Consider the following 16,799-nt stretch of genomic DNA (forward strand, 5'->3'; position numbering starts at 1 on the left):
TAGAATTTGTTAATTAGATTACAAATGTGGATTAACTTGGCTTCATAAACTTAACCCTGATTGTAGTATCATAGCAGATTAACACTTTTCACATAATTGTTTTTGGAATGCAACTATTTTTTAAAATAGCTTTTCATAGATTTTTTTAAAGAAATTTTTTAAGAATTTTTTTTGTTATTGTTGATGGACCTTTTATTTATTTGTGTTTTTTTGTTTATTTATTTATATGTGGTACTGAGAATTGAACCCGGTGCCTCACTCATGCTACACAAGTGCTCTACCACTGAGTCACAACCCCAATCCAACTTTTCATTTTTTTAAGCTTATGACTTATATGTAAATAGCTTTAGAAGATTAACCTTTTGTTAATTTGTTCTGAATCCAGTTAGGAGATTATCACATTGACCTGGGGAAGAGATGGTCTAAGGAGGTGATGGTGGAGTAAAGGAATGTTACAGAAATACTCAGGATCAGGTGACTGGCTATGGGGGCAGGGAAGGGAGAAGAATGGACTGGGAATTTACAGAGGAAGCGATGCTCAAGTGAACATGGTATCTTCTTGGTATAGTTTCACTGTGGCCTCCGCCTGTGGTGACACCAGAGAGCTGAGATGATGACTAGCCGGGTATTTAAAGACCATCCAGTTCTTCAGGTTTTGCTCTCTTTATCAAGATAAAGGCCATTATGGCCATATGCCATGAGCCTAAGTAGAAGTAGAAACACAGAAACCTGTCTCAATATATTCTGACCATGTGAGAATATAGCACTATTTAAAAGAAAAGCAAAAGAAATAAAGAAGATTGGGTGCTTTGTGCACCTGAAAGAGCAGTGAAATAGTTGAAACACAGGTTCTGGTCTGTCTGGTTCTGAATCCCTTTTGGGTATGTGCAGCCTCTGGTCTGTCTGGTTCTGAATCCCTTTTGGGTATGTGCAGCCCTGCATAGATTTCTTTTCCTCTTTATCTTAGTTTTCTTAGGGGGTGAATGCATTCAGTAGTACATACCTATTTATAGGTGTGCATATAGTAGTACGTACCTATTTATAGGTATGCATACAGTAGTGCATACCTGTATTCATTCTCTTGAGTTACTGGAATTTTTTTCTTGATGGGTACTATTAAAATTCTAACTTATCATATTTTCTGTTTTCTTTGGATGCCAGGAACTGCAAAATCAAATTTTCATTCCACACTAGCAATTGTGTAGACCTTACAAAATATGTCTCTATTCTATTCTACACTTGACTTTTTTTTTTTTTTACAAGTAGACTCCTTTTATCCCCGACTAACACATTTACTAGCAAATAGGTAACAAACAGGTAGGCTACTCACTAGAGTCTCATCTTTTGTTTCCTTATTCAATTTATAGCATTGCCTCTAAAGAGTAGGGAATTTGCCTAAAGTTCAAGGAATTACAGGGTTGTTTATCAGAGATGGAGCAAGATGGCAGCTGAGTAAGATCCTCTGGTCATTGTCTCTCCACAAACACACCAAGTTGATCAGCTATGAACACACCAAACTACCAAACTACCTTCAGAAAGTTGAGGAAATCAGGTGAAGCCACAGTGCCTGCTTTTAGAATAGTAAAACAAGGAAGGAAAGAGTGTTTGGCAACTCCAAGTAGCCCTGCATGGGGAGAAGAGCATCCAACTTAGGGGAAGGAGAGAAAACTAAGCTTGAAACCTAGTTCCAGGCCTACCACCAAGAAACTTACTGCTGGGCAAAGCCCCATGACTCCTCCTATCAAGCTAATACCCAAGAACCTTGCTCCTGGATCTGCATAGGCTGACAGTCTCCATCCTCAGCTCAGAGCAGGGAGTAAGACTCCATCCATTGGGGTAAAAGGCAGGAAAATTAGCACAGGGTTTTGTCTTGAAGTTCCTATGCCAGGTCTGCTGGAAACTGAAGACCCTATACACAAGTCAAAGCTCAAAGGCAAAGCCTCTAGACCTGCCCCAGCATCAGGCAGAGAGAACTGAACTGTGCACTGGTGGGACAGACTCCAGTTTCAGCTGTGTCAGTTCCAGCCCTGGAGAAGGCCTTGGGCACACCCACCCTCCTCCCAAGACTATGGAGGCCACTTCAGCTTTGAGACACAGGCACAACCTGGTTTAGGATCATCTTTGGTGACCAAGGGACTATTTCCACCACTGTCCACAAACTGTAGGGCAGCACAGCTATCATCAGGTCAGTCCTTGCTGACAGGGCTCTAGAACTGCCCCAGTACCAGGCAGAGACCCGTGCCCCAGTGGGACAGATCAGTGTTCTGGCCTGTATCACTGCCTGTTGTGGCCTGGTCCCTGTTGCAACCCTGTGACTCTTCAGGTCCTTGCAGTTGTGAGACTCAGGTGTGACCCAGCTTAACATCAGCCTAGATGGCCAAGGGACTGCCTTCACCAACACTACCCAACTGTGGGCAGCCTGCCATGATACAAAACCCCATTAATTATGGGGAGTACAGGATAGTAGAAACAAGACTTTGTCCTGGTAGTAGTGCCAGGCTGGTGACAACTAACACTGGGCAAATCCTAACAACCCCCAGGCCAGCCCATGAAAGGAGTTTCTAGAACAGCTCCAGTGCCCAGTCTAAGGGACTTCTATTACAATTAGCATTTTCTCTTGTTCTTTGTTGTTTGTTTGTTCTTATATTTATGATCATGTTAAGTTGCTATCATTTCAGAATAGCTTGTTATAATCAAAAGGTGTTTTTGTAAGCTTTGTGGTAACCACAAAGCGAAAAATCTGTAATAGTCAAATCAAAAATAATAAGCAAGGAATCAAAACATCTTGCTAGACTAATTAATTTAAACACAGAGGAAGACTATAAGAGAGAGAGAAAGAAACTAAAGGGGAAAAATATAATGAAATTATTTGATGAGCATTAATTAATACTTAGTCCCTGAATAAATTCTTCCTTTTTTAAAAAAAGATAAATGAAATTTAAAATACTGAATCATAACTAAAATATATTAACTAGGACAAGAACAGTTTTCTGGACTCTGTTCATGTGTTAACTCCTTAATCTTCACAACAGTTCTATGAAGTGATTGTCATTATTTCTCAACATTTTACAAATGTGGAAACTGGGCCACAGAAAGAGTAAGTGATTTGCCCAAGATAACACAGCTAAGAAGTGTCAAACCCCAAATGTAAGCCTGGCACCTGTCTCCAATCCATTACACACTGCCCTGCTGGGCCATATCTTATGTCAAAGGTAATTTTTACTCTAAAAAGTGAAGTAAAAAAAATCATAGAATGATAAATACTACCGATAAGCACTTATTATCATGTAACCTTCTCTTATATTAGAAAAAATAAATAAGATCTGTTTAAGACAAGAAGATATGTTAGAAAAATCATCTACCACTAAAGATTTTCTTGTTAATCTATCACATTACAATGCAGAGAAGCAGTTATATAAAAAGTGGCAACGTTTTTAGAGTTCTTTCTAAACATAAAAGCATCTTAGGTTTTTGTTTGATTGCTTATAGGTTTAATTGCACCTCTTAGAGTGGTCTTATTTGAAATGAAAAGACAACATATTTGGGCCAGGAGTGGAAAACCAATAGGTCTAATTTTAACTTACTAATTGTCAGATGTCCAGTAGCATTTGGATCTGAAATGTAAATTTCACGGGAGACATAATACCTGTTATAGATGTTATTTAAAGCCTTGAAAGTTGGTAAGATCTCCAAAGGGGGCAATGTAGTTAAGAGAGAAGATGGGCATTAAAAGTCCACTAGGGAGTAACAGAGACGGGGTAAACAGAGACATTAGTCAAAGGGTACAAAGTTTCAAGTTAGATAAGAGGAATAAGTCCCCTGTAACAGGATAAAGGCAGAAAATATTGATATTGGTGGACAGAGCCTGGTAAATGTAGATAAATGTGTAAAAAAATGAAGCCATTATTATCTGCATGTTTTCTTATATATATATATATATATATATATATATATATATATATATATATTAACTTAACAATCAACTTAAACATTGATTTTACACTACAATGCTAAGAAATTGTAATGATGACTTAGTATTGTATTTGATAATACCAAGCAAGTTATTCAAATAGCACAGATTCATAGGCACAAATTCAGTAGTACAACTGTAGGATATCATCCATGAGGAAGGAAGAGTTTTTTGCTGCAAGACTGTTTGAGGTCTTGTGTAGATGTCTACCTCATTACAGGAATGGAGATGGCTTGTTTTTATATTGTAGTAGGACAAACTGTAAGATAATAGTAAACCAGATATGATGATGAAAATATCTATCATTATACGCGACAGGGTTGACTAAGTAACAGTGTAAATGACAGTCACTGTAAATGATGGTTTATCATTTATCACTGTATATTAGCTGATTTGAAATCAAGAATTGATAACCAAGATTAATCAGAAAGAACACTGATAATGTACATTCCACACAAAATCTGCTGTCCTCCCCAAAACTGCTGGACGTGCTATGTGCTGCACTTATGTGAGCCAGCTTTCTCAGGCTGTGTGGTGTCCTCAGTAAACTCTAGAAGCTTACTGATTTTATTTATGAATACGTTGAATCCTTAACCACTTCATACCCTTCTTGTGGGTTAAAATGAAAGTATATGGACTTTCCTCATTTGCCTGAAAAAAAAAAAAAAAGGGAAATGCTTGAATTTTTAGACCAGTTTTAGGTACATCAGTGCCTCTCAGACCATACTCTGTTAACTGTGGTTCTTAATTTTCTTCCCTCCACTGACAATTCCTTAAATCCTAGCAAACTTGCTACTTTAGAGTGAAGTGTTACATTGAAAGTGATCTGGAGGAGGGGAAATGGAGCTGCACATGAGAGTGTATTTTGCCTTTGACATTCAAGGTGTCTTTCTTTCCTGGGTTTATATTTCAGATTTAGCAATTAAACATCTTTGCTTTAAGAAGGGACATAAAGAAGGCTGTTACAGGTGGAGCCTGCTTGTAATTGTTTCATTGTTTCATAAGAGGTGTCCTGAGGAATGTGATAGTTCTGTACACAGCATCTGAGTCTGGGCATTGGGAGTGGCACTAGGCACCAGGGCACACAAGAAAGGAGTGAACAATGACTAACTCTGTCTGCCTCTCCCTCAGACAGAGTTAAGCAACCATGTTTAACCTGGGTAATGACAAATATTACTCTGATGATTGTAATTCATGTGGCAGTGGGATTGCGATTTGGAAGGGTTTATGGGAGGAAAAATACAGTTATGCAGCTACACTCTGGGAATGGGGAATCAGTTATTGGACTGGTGCCATTCAGAAAGCTAGTTTGTGAGTGGCCTCTGGGTGAGGCTGATATCCAGAGTTGAGTGCTGCTCCTGGGGATGCTTCTTCCAGATGGCAACCTGCCACCTCAGTGCCTTTGGCATGGGCAGTGCCTCCCTCCTGACTGGCTGTTTGCGCTCCAAACTCCAGTCATGGTTTTCCAGGTGCCCACCCTTCTATTGGAGTTCCTTTGCCTCTTTGGTTATCTTTTTGGGTAGGAACCCTCTAACAGCCAGTTCTGCTCCTCAAAATACAAATTCCATACCTAGGAGCTGTGTCCCTTTACCACTCTGGCAGTAGCAGTGCAGCTATATCCTGAAGGGGTTGAGAAATTATTGAAGGATTATAAATAAGGAGGTACTAAGATTCAATTTGATTGTAGAAAGAGCTTGGCAGCAGGGTACTGGTTGAGGACAGGTGAGGCTGGTTATGGCGAGAGTACCTAATCACAATTGCAGAGACCTGGCAAGAGCTAATGAGGATCTTGGCAACAACAAAGAGATAGATTCAAAACTATTAATGTTTTAAATATGAAAAAATTAATGAGTAGGTGGCAGAGGAAAAGTAAGTCACCTGCCAAATGCCTTTTTGTTTTATAGTTACAATATAAATTTCATTTTGAAATACTGAGATGGTAATATAGGGAAAATCCATAGGAGAAGTCATGTTTGTCATCAGGCTGTATTTGACATACAAATTTTGATACATATCAGCTTTCCTTTTCTCTTCTCAATTTATAAATAATTTGCAACAAATTGCATTCTCTAAGGAACATTTTTGATTATCGTTAGTTCTATCCTTTTTCAAAGACTTGCCTCATACATTTGCTTTTAAGTACTTAGGGTGTATAAGCCATAAATAAAGAAAGAACATAAATAAATTTCGGCTAATTTGAACTTTCCTGTGAAATAACAGATTCTCTGCCAGGCCTCATTCTTGTTTGTGTTGAAGTTTGTCCCATAAATCCTCCTCGTTTTCATTTCCAGCCGCACAGTTTGATATTTATTTTAAGCAGCTGCTCTTGGAAGGTAGAATTTAGCAGTAATTACAATGGCATAAGGTGGATTTCCATGTGAGATCAGGATTGCTATGTGGCTTTTCTTTTAATACCCTTTCTTTCATGCCTTTTCACCTGCTTTGCAGCTATGAGAATGAATCTAGAAACACTGCTGTTTGGCGTTTTAGCACATGCCAACCTGGCAATAGGACACTTGCCAATTTTGCATTAGACACCACTGAAATAAATGAATCTGGTGAAAGTGTGGAACCCTGAACCCTGAACCCTGCAATGTAGAACAGCTAACAGGTGCTCAACTGAGGCTCTTCTGGCAGATGGGTAAAAGTTAAACACAAACCACACAATTGCTTTTTCTTTGGGTTCACTTTGGGTTTACATTTATTTTTAATGTAACACCAAAAATTCTGTTGCATTAGTTACAAGAAACTTCCAGCAAATGTTTCTATTTTAAGTTTTTCTGAGACCTCTGACATTGTAGTCACACTATTTTTTATTTTATCAATTCATTGAACAAATAAAAACAAATTCTTGAGCAGTATTAAAACTTCCTTATTCATATTTCTAATATTGAAAATAATGAGAAATAATCACCAAATATTCATAGTGGGAGATAATATCTCTCTTTAAAATGTTTATTGTTGGTTTATCGCAGAGTAATATCAGTTTTCATTCATGTAGCCCTTGAACTTTCTTTATTAGTTTCTCACATACTGTGTCATAATTTACACAATATGTAACCCAGAAAGAGAATGGTGGTTTTGTTCCTCAGTTTAATGACCTGTGTACCATTTACGTTAACTGATATTAACTTTCCAGAGCAATAATCACATTATTTAGTCATTCTATAATATTTAGATATTTCTTGTTTGTGTATCTAAAGAAATTTGCAAGTTATCTTTTTTACCTTCTTTCTGGTTCCTAAGCTTATTTATCAAATAATTATTATGAGAACAAATTACAGGAAATATAAGCATAGTTGAAAAGGATGGAAATACATATCTAAATCTTTAGAAAATTATCAAAAATATTTATCAGGAAAGATAATGTGTAATTATACTGTTTTTATTTTTGAAATTCATCGTCGTTGTTGTTTTTTATTTGTTATTTTTTTGCCGGTTCCAGGGTCAGGTTCATGTCGCTTTAGCTACTCAGACCCCAGCATCATCGTGTCGTATGCCAAGAACAATACTGCAGACTGGATTCAACTTGAGAAAATTAGGTTTGTTGTCATTTAAAGTGTTTTTCACAAATTCTGATGTAAATGGATTTCTCTTTTCCTATTTGCCTCCGTGGTACCACTGCCATTTTCTTCATGGTTGAAAACACTCTGGTTGTTAATTATGTTGCATTACATGAGCGCACATAGTAGGACCTGTTCTACTTGAGAAAGATATTGTTAGATGTGTCATTTTCCACTCAGAACTTCCTGTAGCCTATATTCCTTGTGTCAAACTATTTTAGGCAAAAGAACATTTGGGAACATAACACTTATGCTAGTATCCTCCACAAAATAACATCACCTTCCATTGCTATAGGTGACCTGACTCCAGCCTGGTTTATAGAAGAAGACTGGGGTTTGACTTTTCTGTGCTGACATGGAGTTCATAGCCACAGGGCCTTTGCATTTCGTCTCTAGTTCTGCCATTTCCTTTATGTCTCCCTTAAGGCCCATTTTAAAATCTATTAGCATAATTGTGATACAATTAATAATCAGATATTACATATTTTTATTAAAAATAAATCCCTTAAAAAGAAAATGAGGTAGGATGCTTGAAGAAGGAGAAACTCATTCATGTTAAAAGTTTGGTAAAAGTAGCAAAACAATGTTTACCACATCTGCAGAATTAAGTCATAAAATAAAAATGGATGCCTAATTTCAGGTATACGATATTTAAAGGAAAAAATGCCTTGAACAAAAGTGATTATTATGGATTAATTCTTAAATTAGCATAACTTAAGTAGTACATTTTCAATCAGCTTTCTGACAATTTTTTTCCATTAGCTGTTTTCCTTACTTTATTTTCATACAAAAGAACTATTAATAATCTTAATACTAAACCAATTTATACATTTCTAACAGTATTTAAAAAATAAAAACAAATAAAAACTTTACATGTCTGAGAGAGAGTTTTAATAAACTCTCTCTGTGACAGGGTAAAATATAATTTATGAGTTTCTAGTACAATCTGAGCTCTGATATGCCACGCCAATTTTGTAATGTATTGTTATTCTTTCCAATTTCTAGTAGTTATGAAGCTGCATTCATATTAAATACTTATTTATATAAATGACTTTAAGCAAGGCAGCATAAATTTTAGCAATTTTATATCTTCACATTTTCTTTCTAGTATGTTATATATCATAGCTTAAATAAATTATAGTGCATGTTTCTTGCTGAAAAATAACTATGCTTTTGATCTGATACCTAGTGAAATTGCACATTTAATTGCAACATAAAAAGATCACATTCAGCCAAGTCCATCTATATTTTCACTAAATGCCACTTCTGGTTTTAGGCCATGTACCAAAACATCCTACTCATTAATGGAAATTTTTCTTATCATTGGTAATCCAAATGAAAGTATTTTTCAGTTGCTACCTAAAAGCAAGATATATTCTCTTAATCAATTTAAATTCTTTTTGAAGCTAAAAAGATAGTCATCATGAAATATTTTAAAAGAGGAGAGAATTCATTACCCCCAAAGGTAAGGTACACCATCTGTAACCTACACTGACAATTCTACAGATATATATGTGCTTCATTGGTGAGTGAAAAATATGGCTTTTCTGTAGTCCTTCCAAAACTGATTTATAGCAAGTCCAAGGTACCACTAGTTTGCATTTTAGTACCATTTTTAATCTTGACTAAGGCGATCATTTTTACTATAGCATATTTCTACTTTGGTAGAATAAAATGTTTAATAAAAATATTTTATTATATAGCAGAAGGATCTAGATTCTAACAGATATAATATTAAAAGCATGTTAAAATTATATCATATTTTTAAAGATTGACCTACATGAAACTGTAAAGAATTATAAATAAGTACCTTTAATTCTCATGGCAAATCTCACATTTCGTGTTGACTTAACATATAAAATAGTGTGTGGTTACTAGAAATAAACTAATTGTTACTTAAACATTGATTATTAAATGTATTCATACAATGACCTCTAAAAGGTGTGTAATTTCAAAGTAAGAATCAAGACTATGATCATTATTTTCTACATTTCCTCCTTTTTTACTTGAAAGTTACTTATTTTAGTTTGAATATCTACCATGTGCAAAACCTGAGCAGAATACGTTTGGATTTTTTTAACCCAACAAGGCAGTGTGTAGCACTTTCTTATACTCAGTGACCGCCTTGTGTTAAATGTAAGCTTCTTGAAGACCTTTATTTTTTAATTTAACATCACTCAACATAAAAATTAAAATAGCAGATATTGAAAGGTTCAAGGGTGATGGAATTAGTATTTGTAATGAATATGTTTTTGAGATTGTGAAACTATAATATTAAGAAAAAAAATCATCTAAAGAAAGAAAAAAATGGATTCTGTTGAACTCTCTGTCTCTCCACATATTCCAGAGCCCCTTCTAATGTCAGCACAATCATCCACATCCTCTACCTTCCTGAAGACGCCAAAGGGGAGAGCGTCCAGTTTCAATGGAAGCAGGAAACTCTCCGTGTAGGTGAAGTGTATGAAGCCTGCTGGGCCTTGGATAACATTCTGGTCATCAATTCAGCACACAGACAAGTCATTTTAGAAGACAATCTTGACCCAGTGGACACTGGCAACTGGCTCTTCTTCCCTGGAGCAACAGTCAAGGTTTGAGCTCCTGAGTTCTTTCACCTTCCTTCTGAAACCTAAGTCTCATTAGCCAAATTATGCAAGGATAGCTATTTTACCAAATCACTATTAAAAGAATAATTGATATTAACATATTTTCCATACCTTTCAAGGATGGAATATCACTTTTAATAAACATTCATTAATTCAGTCAAAAAGGTATCTTTTGAAGACTCTCTGTGCTATGTACTGGGATGAACCCAGAAGACATAATACCAAATAGGCAGCTATGTTTCTCCACTTTGTGTGGCTGTCAATTTAGTGGAGGCAGGTATACATTTCAACATCCCAATACAAAACAGTCTAATTGTTATCATTTCCTGGGAAAGTTTACAGTGTCAAGAGGGTATAGCATGTAGTACCAGATCCAGATGTGAGATGTTAGAGAGGTTATCCAAAGAATAGGGAATCCAGGCAGGGATTAAGGATAATTGGGTGGTGGTCACATAGGAGGAATAGTGTTTCTACTGAAAATCTTATACAAAGGCTGAGTTATGAACTGAATGTTTATGCCTGCCCACATTAATATGTTGAAATCCTAACCCCATTATGATGGTGTTAGGAGATACAGTTCTTGGAAGGTCATAAAATCATGTAAGTGAAGCCCACATGCATGGAATTAGTTCTCCTACCAAAAGACCGCCCAAATCTTGCTAGGCCTCTCCCCATTATGAAGGGGTAGTGCAAGAATCAGGAAGTGGGCCCTTACCAGATACTGGATCTTCTAGCATCTTGGTCTTAGACTTCTCAGCCTCCAGAACTAGAAGAAACAAATATTTGTTATTCCAACTACCCAATTTACGGTGCTCTGTTACAGCAGCCCAAATTAAGACAGGTGGGAAGATGAGAGCACAGAGCAAAACTCTTTGTTGAAGTTCAAAACAATTGATATGTATTGGTACTGAAGATTGAACCCAGGGGTGCTTAACCACTGAGCAACCTCCCCAACCCTTTTTTATATTTTATTTAGAGTCAGGGTCTCACTGAGTTGCCAGGTGCCTTGCTAAATTGCTGAGGCTGGCTTTGAACTCATGATCCTCCTGCCTCAGCCTCCCAAGCCACTGGGATTACAGGCGTGCACCACTGCACATAGCAATTGTCCAGTATATTTTATGTTGAGACTTGTGATAGGTAATTCTGAAGATAGGACTAATGATAAGACTCAAAGTTCCTATATACTGCTGTAGAGTTTAAACTTTATCCAGAAGGCGACAGTCCTTCAAGTGCTTTAAATAAGAGTCAATCCAACTTGACTTTTGAGATATCCCTTTGAAATAAAGGATGGAATGGAAAGAGGAGCAAGTGAGTGCGGAGATCCCAAATAGGAGCTGACTACAGTAGTCCAGTGAAAGATCATGGTTGGTCAAAAGTAGGGAGAAAGGAGAAAATATCTTAGAGATTTTTAAAAGGGAACGAAGAAGATTGGGGACTGGTGGGGAAGATGAGGAAATGACAGATGTCAAGGACAAGGTTTGAGCAACTGGATGGACAGTGTGTCATTCACTGAAACAGAAAACAAGAGGAAGAACAGGTTCACAGGAAGTTGGTGATATCACTTTAGACATATAGATCTTGATAATTCGAGGGCAAGCAAGAATATTTGACAGGAGATTGGATGCATGGGTCAGAAGTTCAGAGGAAAATCCGAATTTTGCAATTATGAATAGGAATTGAAATCATGGGTTTGCCTACCCAGGAAATGGGTAAAATAATGAAATAACATGGAAAATGTCATTAGACTCTCAATTGGACTCTTCCAGGTTTCTAATATGTGAAAATAAAATGCAAAAATAGCTTGGATAATTTTTAAATGTGACTTACTGATGTGAAAAAAAAAATCTTGTGCTGGATGAGGGTTAGATCACAGGAAGAGTAAAGAGTATGAAGATCCAAAATGCTCACCTCTTAATAATTCATTTCTGTACTAGAAAAAGGGTTGCAAATTATTTAGTGAACGCTTAACACAGCAGCTCTCCTGACACAAACAACTTTTTCCTTAGCTAATTAAACCCTAGTCATTTTATTTCAAGTTGATGATATTATTATATCAATTATCTGGTATTAGAAACAGGCATCCTCTTTGCTCAATTTAGGAATATTTGTTCTGACAAACCTTCTGAAGCCTGGCTCCTTTTAAAAGAGTCCACACATTACTTTTGCTTGGGTATAGAAATGAACTTTTGTCAGGGTACCCTATGTGTCATCCCATGGCCACTTGATTAAGAGAGATTTCTGCTGTCATTCAGTACTGGCCAGAAAGTGTGCAAAACCGGAGACCTCAGGGTCTGGGATTCACATCATTTTCCCATGGTGATTATTTGTCATTTGGTCTCAGTAGCCTTTACTGCATAAATGTACTTTTTCTGCCTCATTTTACAAGCTATTATACTAATCTGATTAGGTATTCAGTTTCTAAATGCATGTACTTTGGTACCACCCATGATAAAGAATGCATGAAGTGTGGTTTTGCTTCAGTAGTAATTTTAATTAAATTACAACGCTGGGTAGAATACACTTTAGCTTTCCATAAGCTTAGAATCATAAGCTGAGATTTGCCAGGTGACCTAAGTCTACTAAGAAAAAAAATAATTGTGGTAATGATATTTGTTATCTTTTCAATTGGCTGTCAGAAAATTTTCTCAGAAGTCTCTTTTTAAAATTTCAAATAAATGCAATGATGAAATTTTAAGAATTTGTCCTTTTAACTCATTTGAATAACGCCCCCCCCTTTTGATTTTTGATTCAAATGTCTCAGAATGGAAAATTGCTTTTGCCAAGTGATTCGGAACTTTAAAAATAAAAATTGTTTATACTGCATGTAATTTGTCAAATATTGTTCCTTTATTTGGTGGCCTCTAAGATGAAAACTGAATACCATCAATTAGAAAACATATATCCATGTTCATATTTATTATAAAGATGTGTTTTAAACATTGCTTTATTTTGAATTTTGGATTGTGATGGTTGTGTTTGTTCAACCTACACTTTATCTTTTCTGTGTTCATTAAACTTTTACAAGATATTTTCATTTTAACTAAATCAAAGAGAAGTATAGCATCAATTGAGAAAGTGTGCTGTATTACAAAGTAATTTGTAATTCAAGGAAAAATTTTTGAGCTCCAGTAGAATTATCTGGCTGAGTAATAGCAGCTGCGTTTTATTGATCACTTATGCTTCAAGTCACTTGCTGTTCCAGACACACAAACACACATACACACACACACACAAATATGTATGTGTATACTCATATATACACAGAAATATATGCATGCACACATACTATCTTGTATAATTGATCCTTTTAAACTTTAAAGAAGGTGCTATTTAGTTCCATTTTTCAGAAATGGAAATAGAACATAGAAGTGTTCCATAACCATCAGTGGCAAGTCCAGCAATCTGATTTTAGAATTCTTACTCTCAGTTGTCACATAGCTTTGCTTTTACAAGTAGGGAGTATGAACTGATGTGCTTCCTGATTATCCTGGGTTTCTTCCCAGTACCAACCTATTAAATTATCTGCCCATTTCTCCCCTCCCCCCATCATTGAATGGCTACAGGTTAAAATATTCTTATTTTTCCTCATATTTCTTGGTATTACTCCAATTTTGTTCCCTGCATAATATATGTTCCTTCCTTCAGATGACTGGCTTTTCACACTTCAGAATTTAGCAGTTCAGCCTAAATATGTCATTTCTCTCTCTTTTATATTGTAATAGTTAATTTTCAAAATTCTGGTTGCTGGTCCATCTGAGGTATTGACTGCTGACCTAAAGTGAACTTAAGAAGGTCTAAGAATTAAAATATTTCCCTGTGGAGACAGGAGGTATTTGCAGTAACCCACATGGGAGATACAATAGAGTAGGGACTGTGGGACTGTGAAGAAGGAGAAATCGAGTCTTATAATAGCCAACTGCCTGACAAGGACATTGGAACCAAGGATCATCCAAAGGGATGCCCCTGAGGAACCCTCCAGTATCATTCCTTATGTAGATTACATTATGTTACCTCCATACTCAAGACCTTTGATGGCTTCCTGCATAGGCCTGGATGATACAAAGCAAATTTCCTAGCCATTGCCAACCTAACCTTTTTTTTTTTTTTTTTTTTTTTGTGGTACTGGAGATTGAACCTGTGTGCTCACACATGCTAAGCAAGGGCTTTACCACTGAGCTGCATCCCAGACTCAGCCTGACTTTTCATTCTCATCTTCTGCCTAATTGTACTCCAGCATCACAAGCGCAACACTGAATTTCACACTCCCGGTTCTTTGCAGATGGTTTTTCACCTTTCCTCTTTCTTTACTTAGTAAATCCTCTCCATCTTTAGTTGCCCAGTTCAAATGTGTTTGTCTAAGTGAAGTTTTGTGGGCAAATGTCTTCCTTCCCTCCATAGCACACTGTTAGGATGAACAAACAGAACTTGTTGGAGTAAGAACTGGATACAAGAAATAATGCCATTCTATTTCCAGTGGCTATTCATATTCATTTTTTAAAAAAATATTTTTTAGTTGTCAATGGACCTTTAGTTATATGTGGTGCTGAGAATCAAACCCAGTGCCTCATATATGCTAGGCAAGCACTCTACTGCTGAGCTACAACCTCAGCCCTTTCCATATTCATTTTGACAGCTTTTTTATTCCTGCCCTCGTTGCACAAAAACTAGAAACTAGAATAGGTTCCAAGAGTGCTAATAGACAAAAAAAAAAAAAAAAGTTTTCCAACTACTGTTGTTTTCCAAATGTCTCAGTTCATTATCAAATGTGATCAGTTCATTATAATGTGCATACTCCAAGTGTCACCCACAGCTCCTCTGCTCCTCCATCTCAGCTCCTATTCAGGAGGAATAGGGGCAGCTCCTTCTTACCACCTGTGACTAGTTTCAGCTTTTGACCCCTGCAGGCTGGGTCTGGAGAAAGAAGAGGCAAGAAGCAGATATTATTGGGAACTGTCATTTTTTTTTTGATCCTTTGGCCTGATAAGTGATCAAAGCTGACTCCTTCTTGAATTTACCAATAGATTTTTAAGAAACATTCCCATTCATTATCAAAGCTGGGGATCTCTCACCTGTAGTTGCCCAGAGCTTCTCTCAGGAAAGTCATGCATATATCTTTTACTGTAGGATCTCAGATTGTCATAAATACAATTTCTTTGTGATGGGGACTCCTTATCTTCCATAGAGATCTTTAGGGAAGGATCTTAGACTACCTTAATGGCCTCTTATGTGCATAAGCCCAGGCCTGTTCTGTGGTAGACACTCAGCTTGAATCCATCAACAGGAGAATAGTTATTTCTAAGTGAAGTTCTCTTGTTACCCAAGAACCTACCAAGCGGCTCCAGCGCTGGTCCACACCTCCGGACACTCACCATGCTCTCTACATTGTGTCCTTACATCCTGTGCACTAGGCTTGAAGTGAGGAGAGGTGCTGTCCTTGCCCACATGACCCTCAGAGGAACTCACAGGTCACCAAAAACTCTTTAAAGAAATCAATTCTCTGTGGTTCAGCTTCCTGGCCCACTTCAGCTTCAAGCTTGCACACCTTCATTGTGAATGAGCAATTAAGCCATTTTACCACTTCTCTGGACAGGTTATTAGAGTTGGTCTGTCACATCACTTTGGCACATGGAGTAGTGCCACCTATTTTCATGGGGTTTCAACAAAATCTGTAAATGAATTCCATTTCAACACTTTGTTATACTGGATATATCCACTGTGCTTTCTTTAAATTTTAATGCCATTCATGTAAGATTACTAATGGTTTTCATTATTAACTACGAATATTTTTAAAATGCTACTATTAATAAGACAAAAGTGATACAAAATGTGAATATGTAAACTATCCTGCTGATCTTGACAACAGTGTTTGAGGGTGACAGGTCAAATAGGAAAGATAAAAACAAGTCATTATCTTTCACTGTACATATTTATTTCTTTCAATTTCTTTGGAAATATTTAATCTATCTCATCTGAGCCTATCCTTGTTTATCTCAAGTAGGGCAAAATGATATAAGATCAAATAGAGTAATTAGCTTAAGGAGTTACATGATCTGGAGAATTGCAATTATAGGTCACTGGTGTAAATCTGCCCTGGGTTGGTAGAAGGCCATTACCATCTGTTGGCTCTTTCGTAATTAATATGAAATACACACACACACACACACACACACACACACACACACACACACATATATGAACATGGATTTTTAAAATTTATTTTTATTGGTGCATTATAATTATACATTACAGTGGAATTCATTATGCCATATTTGTATAAGCATATAGAACACAACTTTTAATGTAGACTCAGGCCTTGTATTTGTTGTGCTTTTTCATTTGCGGTTGTTAAGCTGAGGAGGACTCTAAGAGATTACAAAATCAATATGTTTTTCCAATGCAGCCATCTGTGTTTCTCTTCCACTCTCCTTACACATCCAGGCCCCTGCCTGACTCATCTTCCAGTGTTTTTCCGGAGAACTTTCCCATGTGAGAGAAAAGGTGCACCCCATTCTATTGTGCTTCTAATTACTATCATCATTTTTTATTTCCCACGAATCCCTCAGCAGCCCTTTGTTCACTACCAAGTATGTGGGGCTTTAAATGCCAGTAAATATACTGCTGCAAGTGCAAAAGCTCCCCAGAGCATCACCCTCATTAGCGATC

The 16,799-nt window shown here is 36.7% G+C and overlaps 1 protein-coding gene across 2 annotated transcripts in view; it reads left to right on the forward strand.

The window, feature by feature from the left end:
- Positions 1-16,799, forward strand: part of Reln (reelin) — a 452,906-nt gene that overhangs the window by 243,616 nt on the left and 192,491 nt on the right. For both annotated transcript variants that reach the window (XM_076862447.2, XM_076862444.2), the window contains exons 9-10: positions 7,416-7,512; positions 9,881-10,121. In XM_076862447.2, coding sequence (XP_076718562.1) covers positions 7,416-7,512; positions 9,881-10,121 — 338 coding nt within the window. The remainder of the gene's footprint in view (positions 1-7,415; positions 7,513-9,880; positions 10,122-16,799) is intronic.

The sequence above is a fragment of the Callospermophilus lateralis genome, chromosome 1 (genome assembly GCF_048772815.1).
Source record: "Callospermophilus lateralis isolate mCalLat2 chromosome 1, mCalLat2.hap1, whole genome shotgun sequence".
NCBI lineage: Eukaryota > Metazoa > Chordata > Mammalia > Rodentia > Sciuridae > Callospermophilus > Callospermophilus lateralis.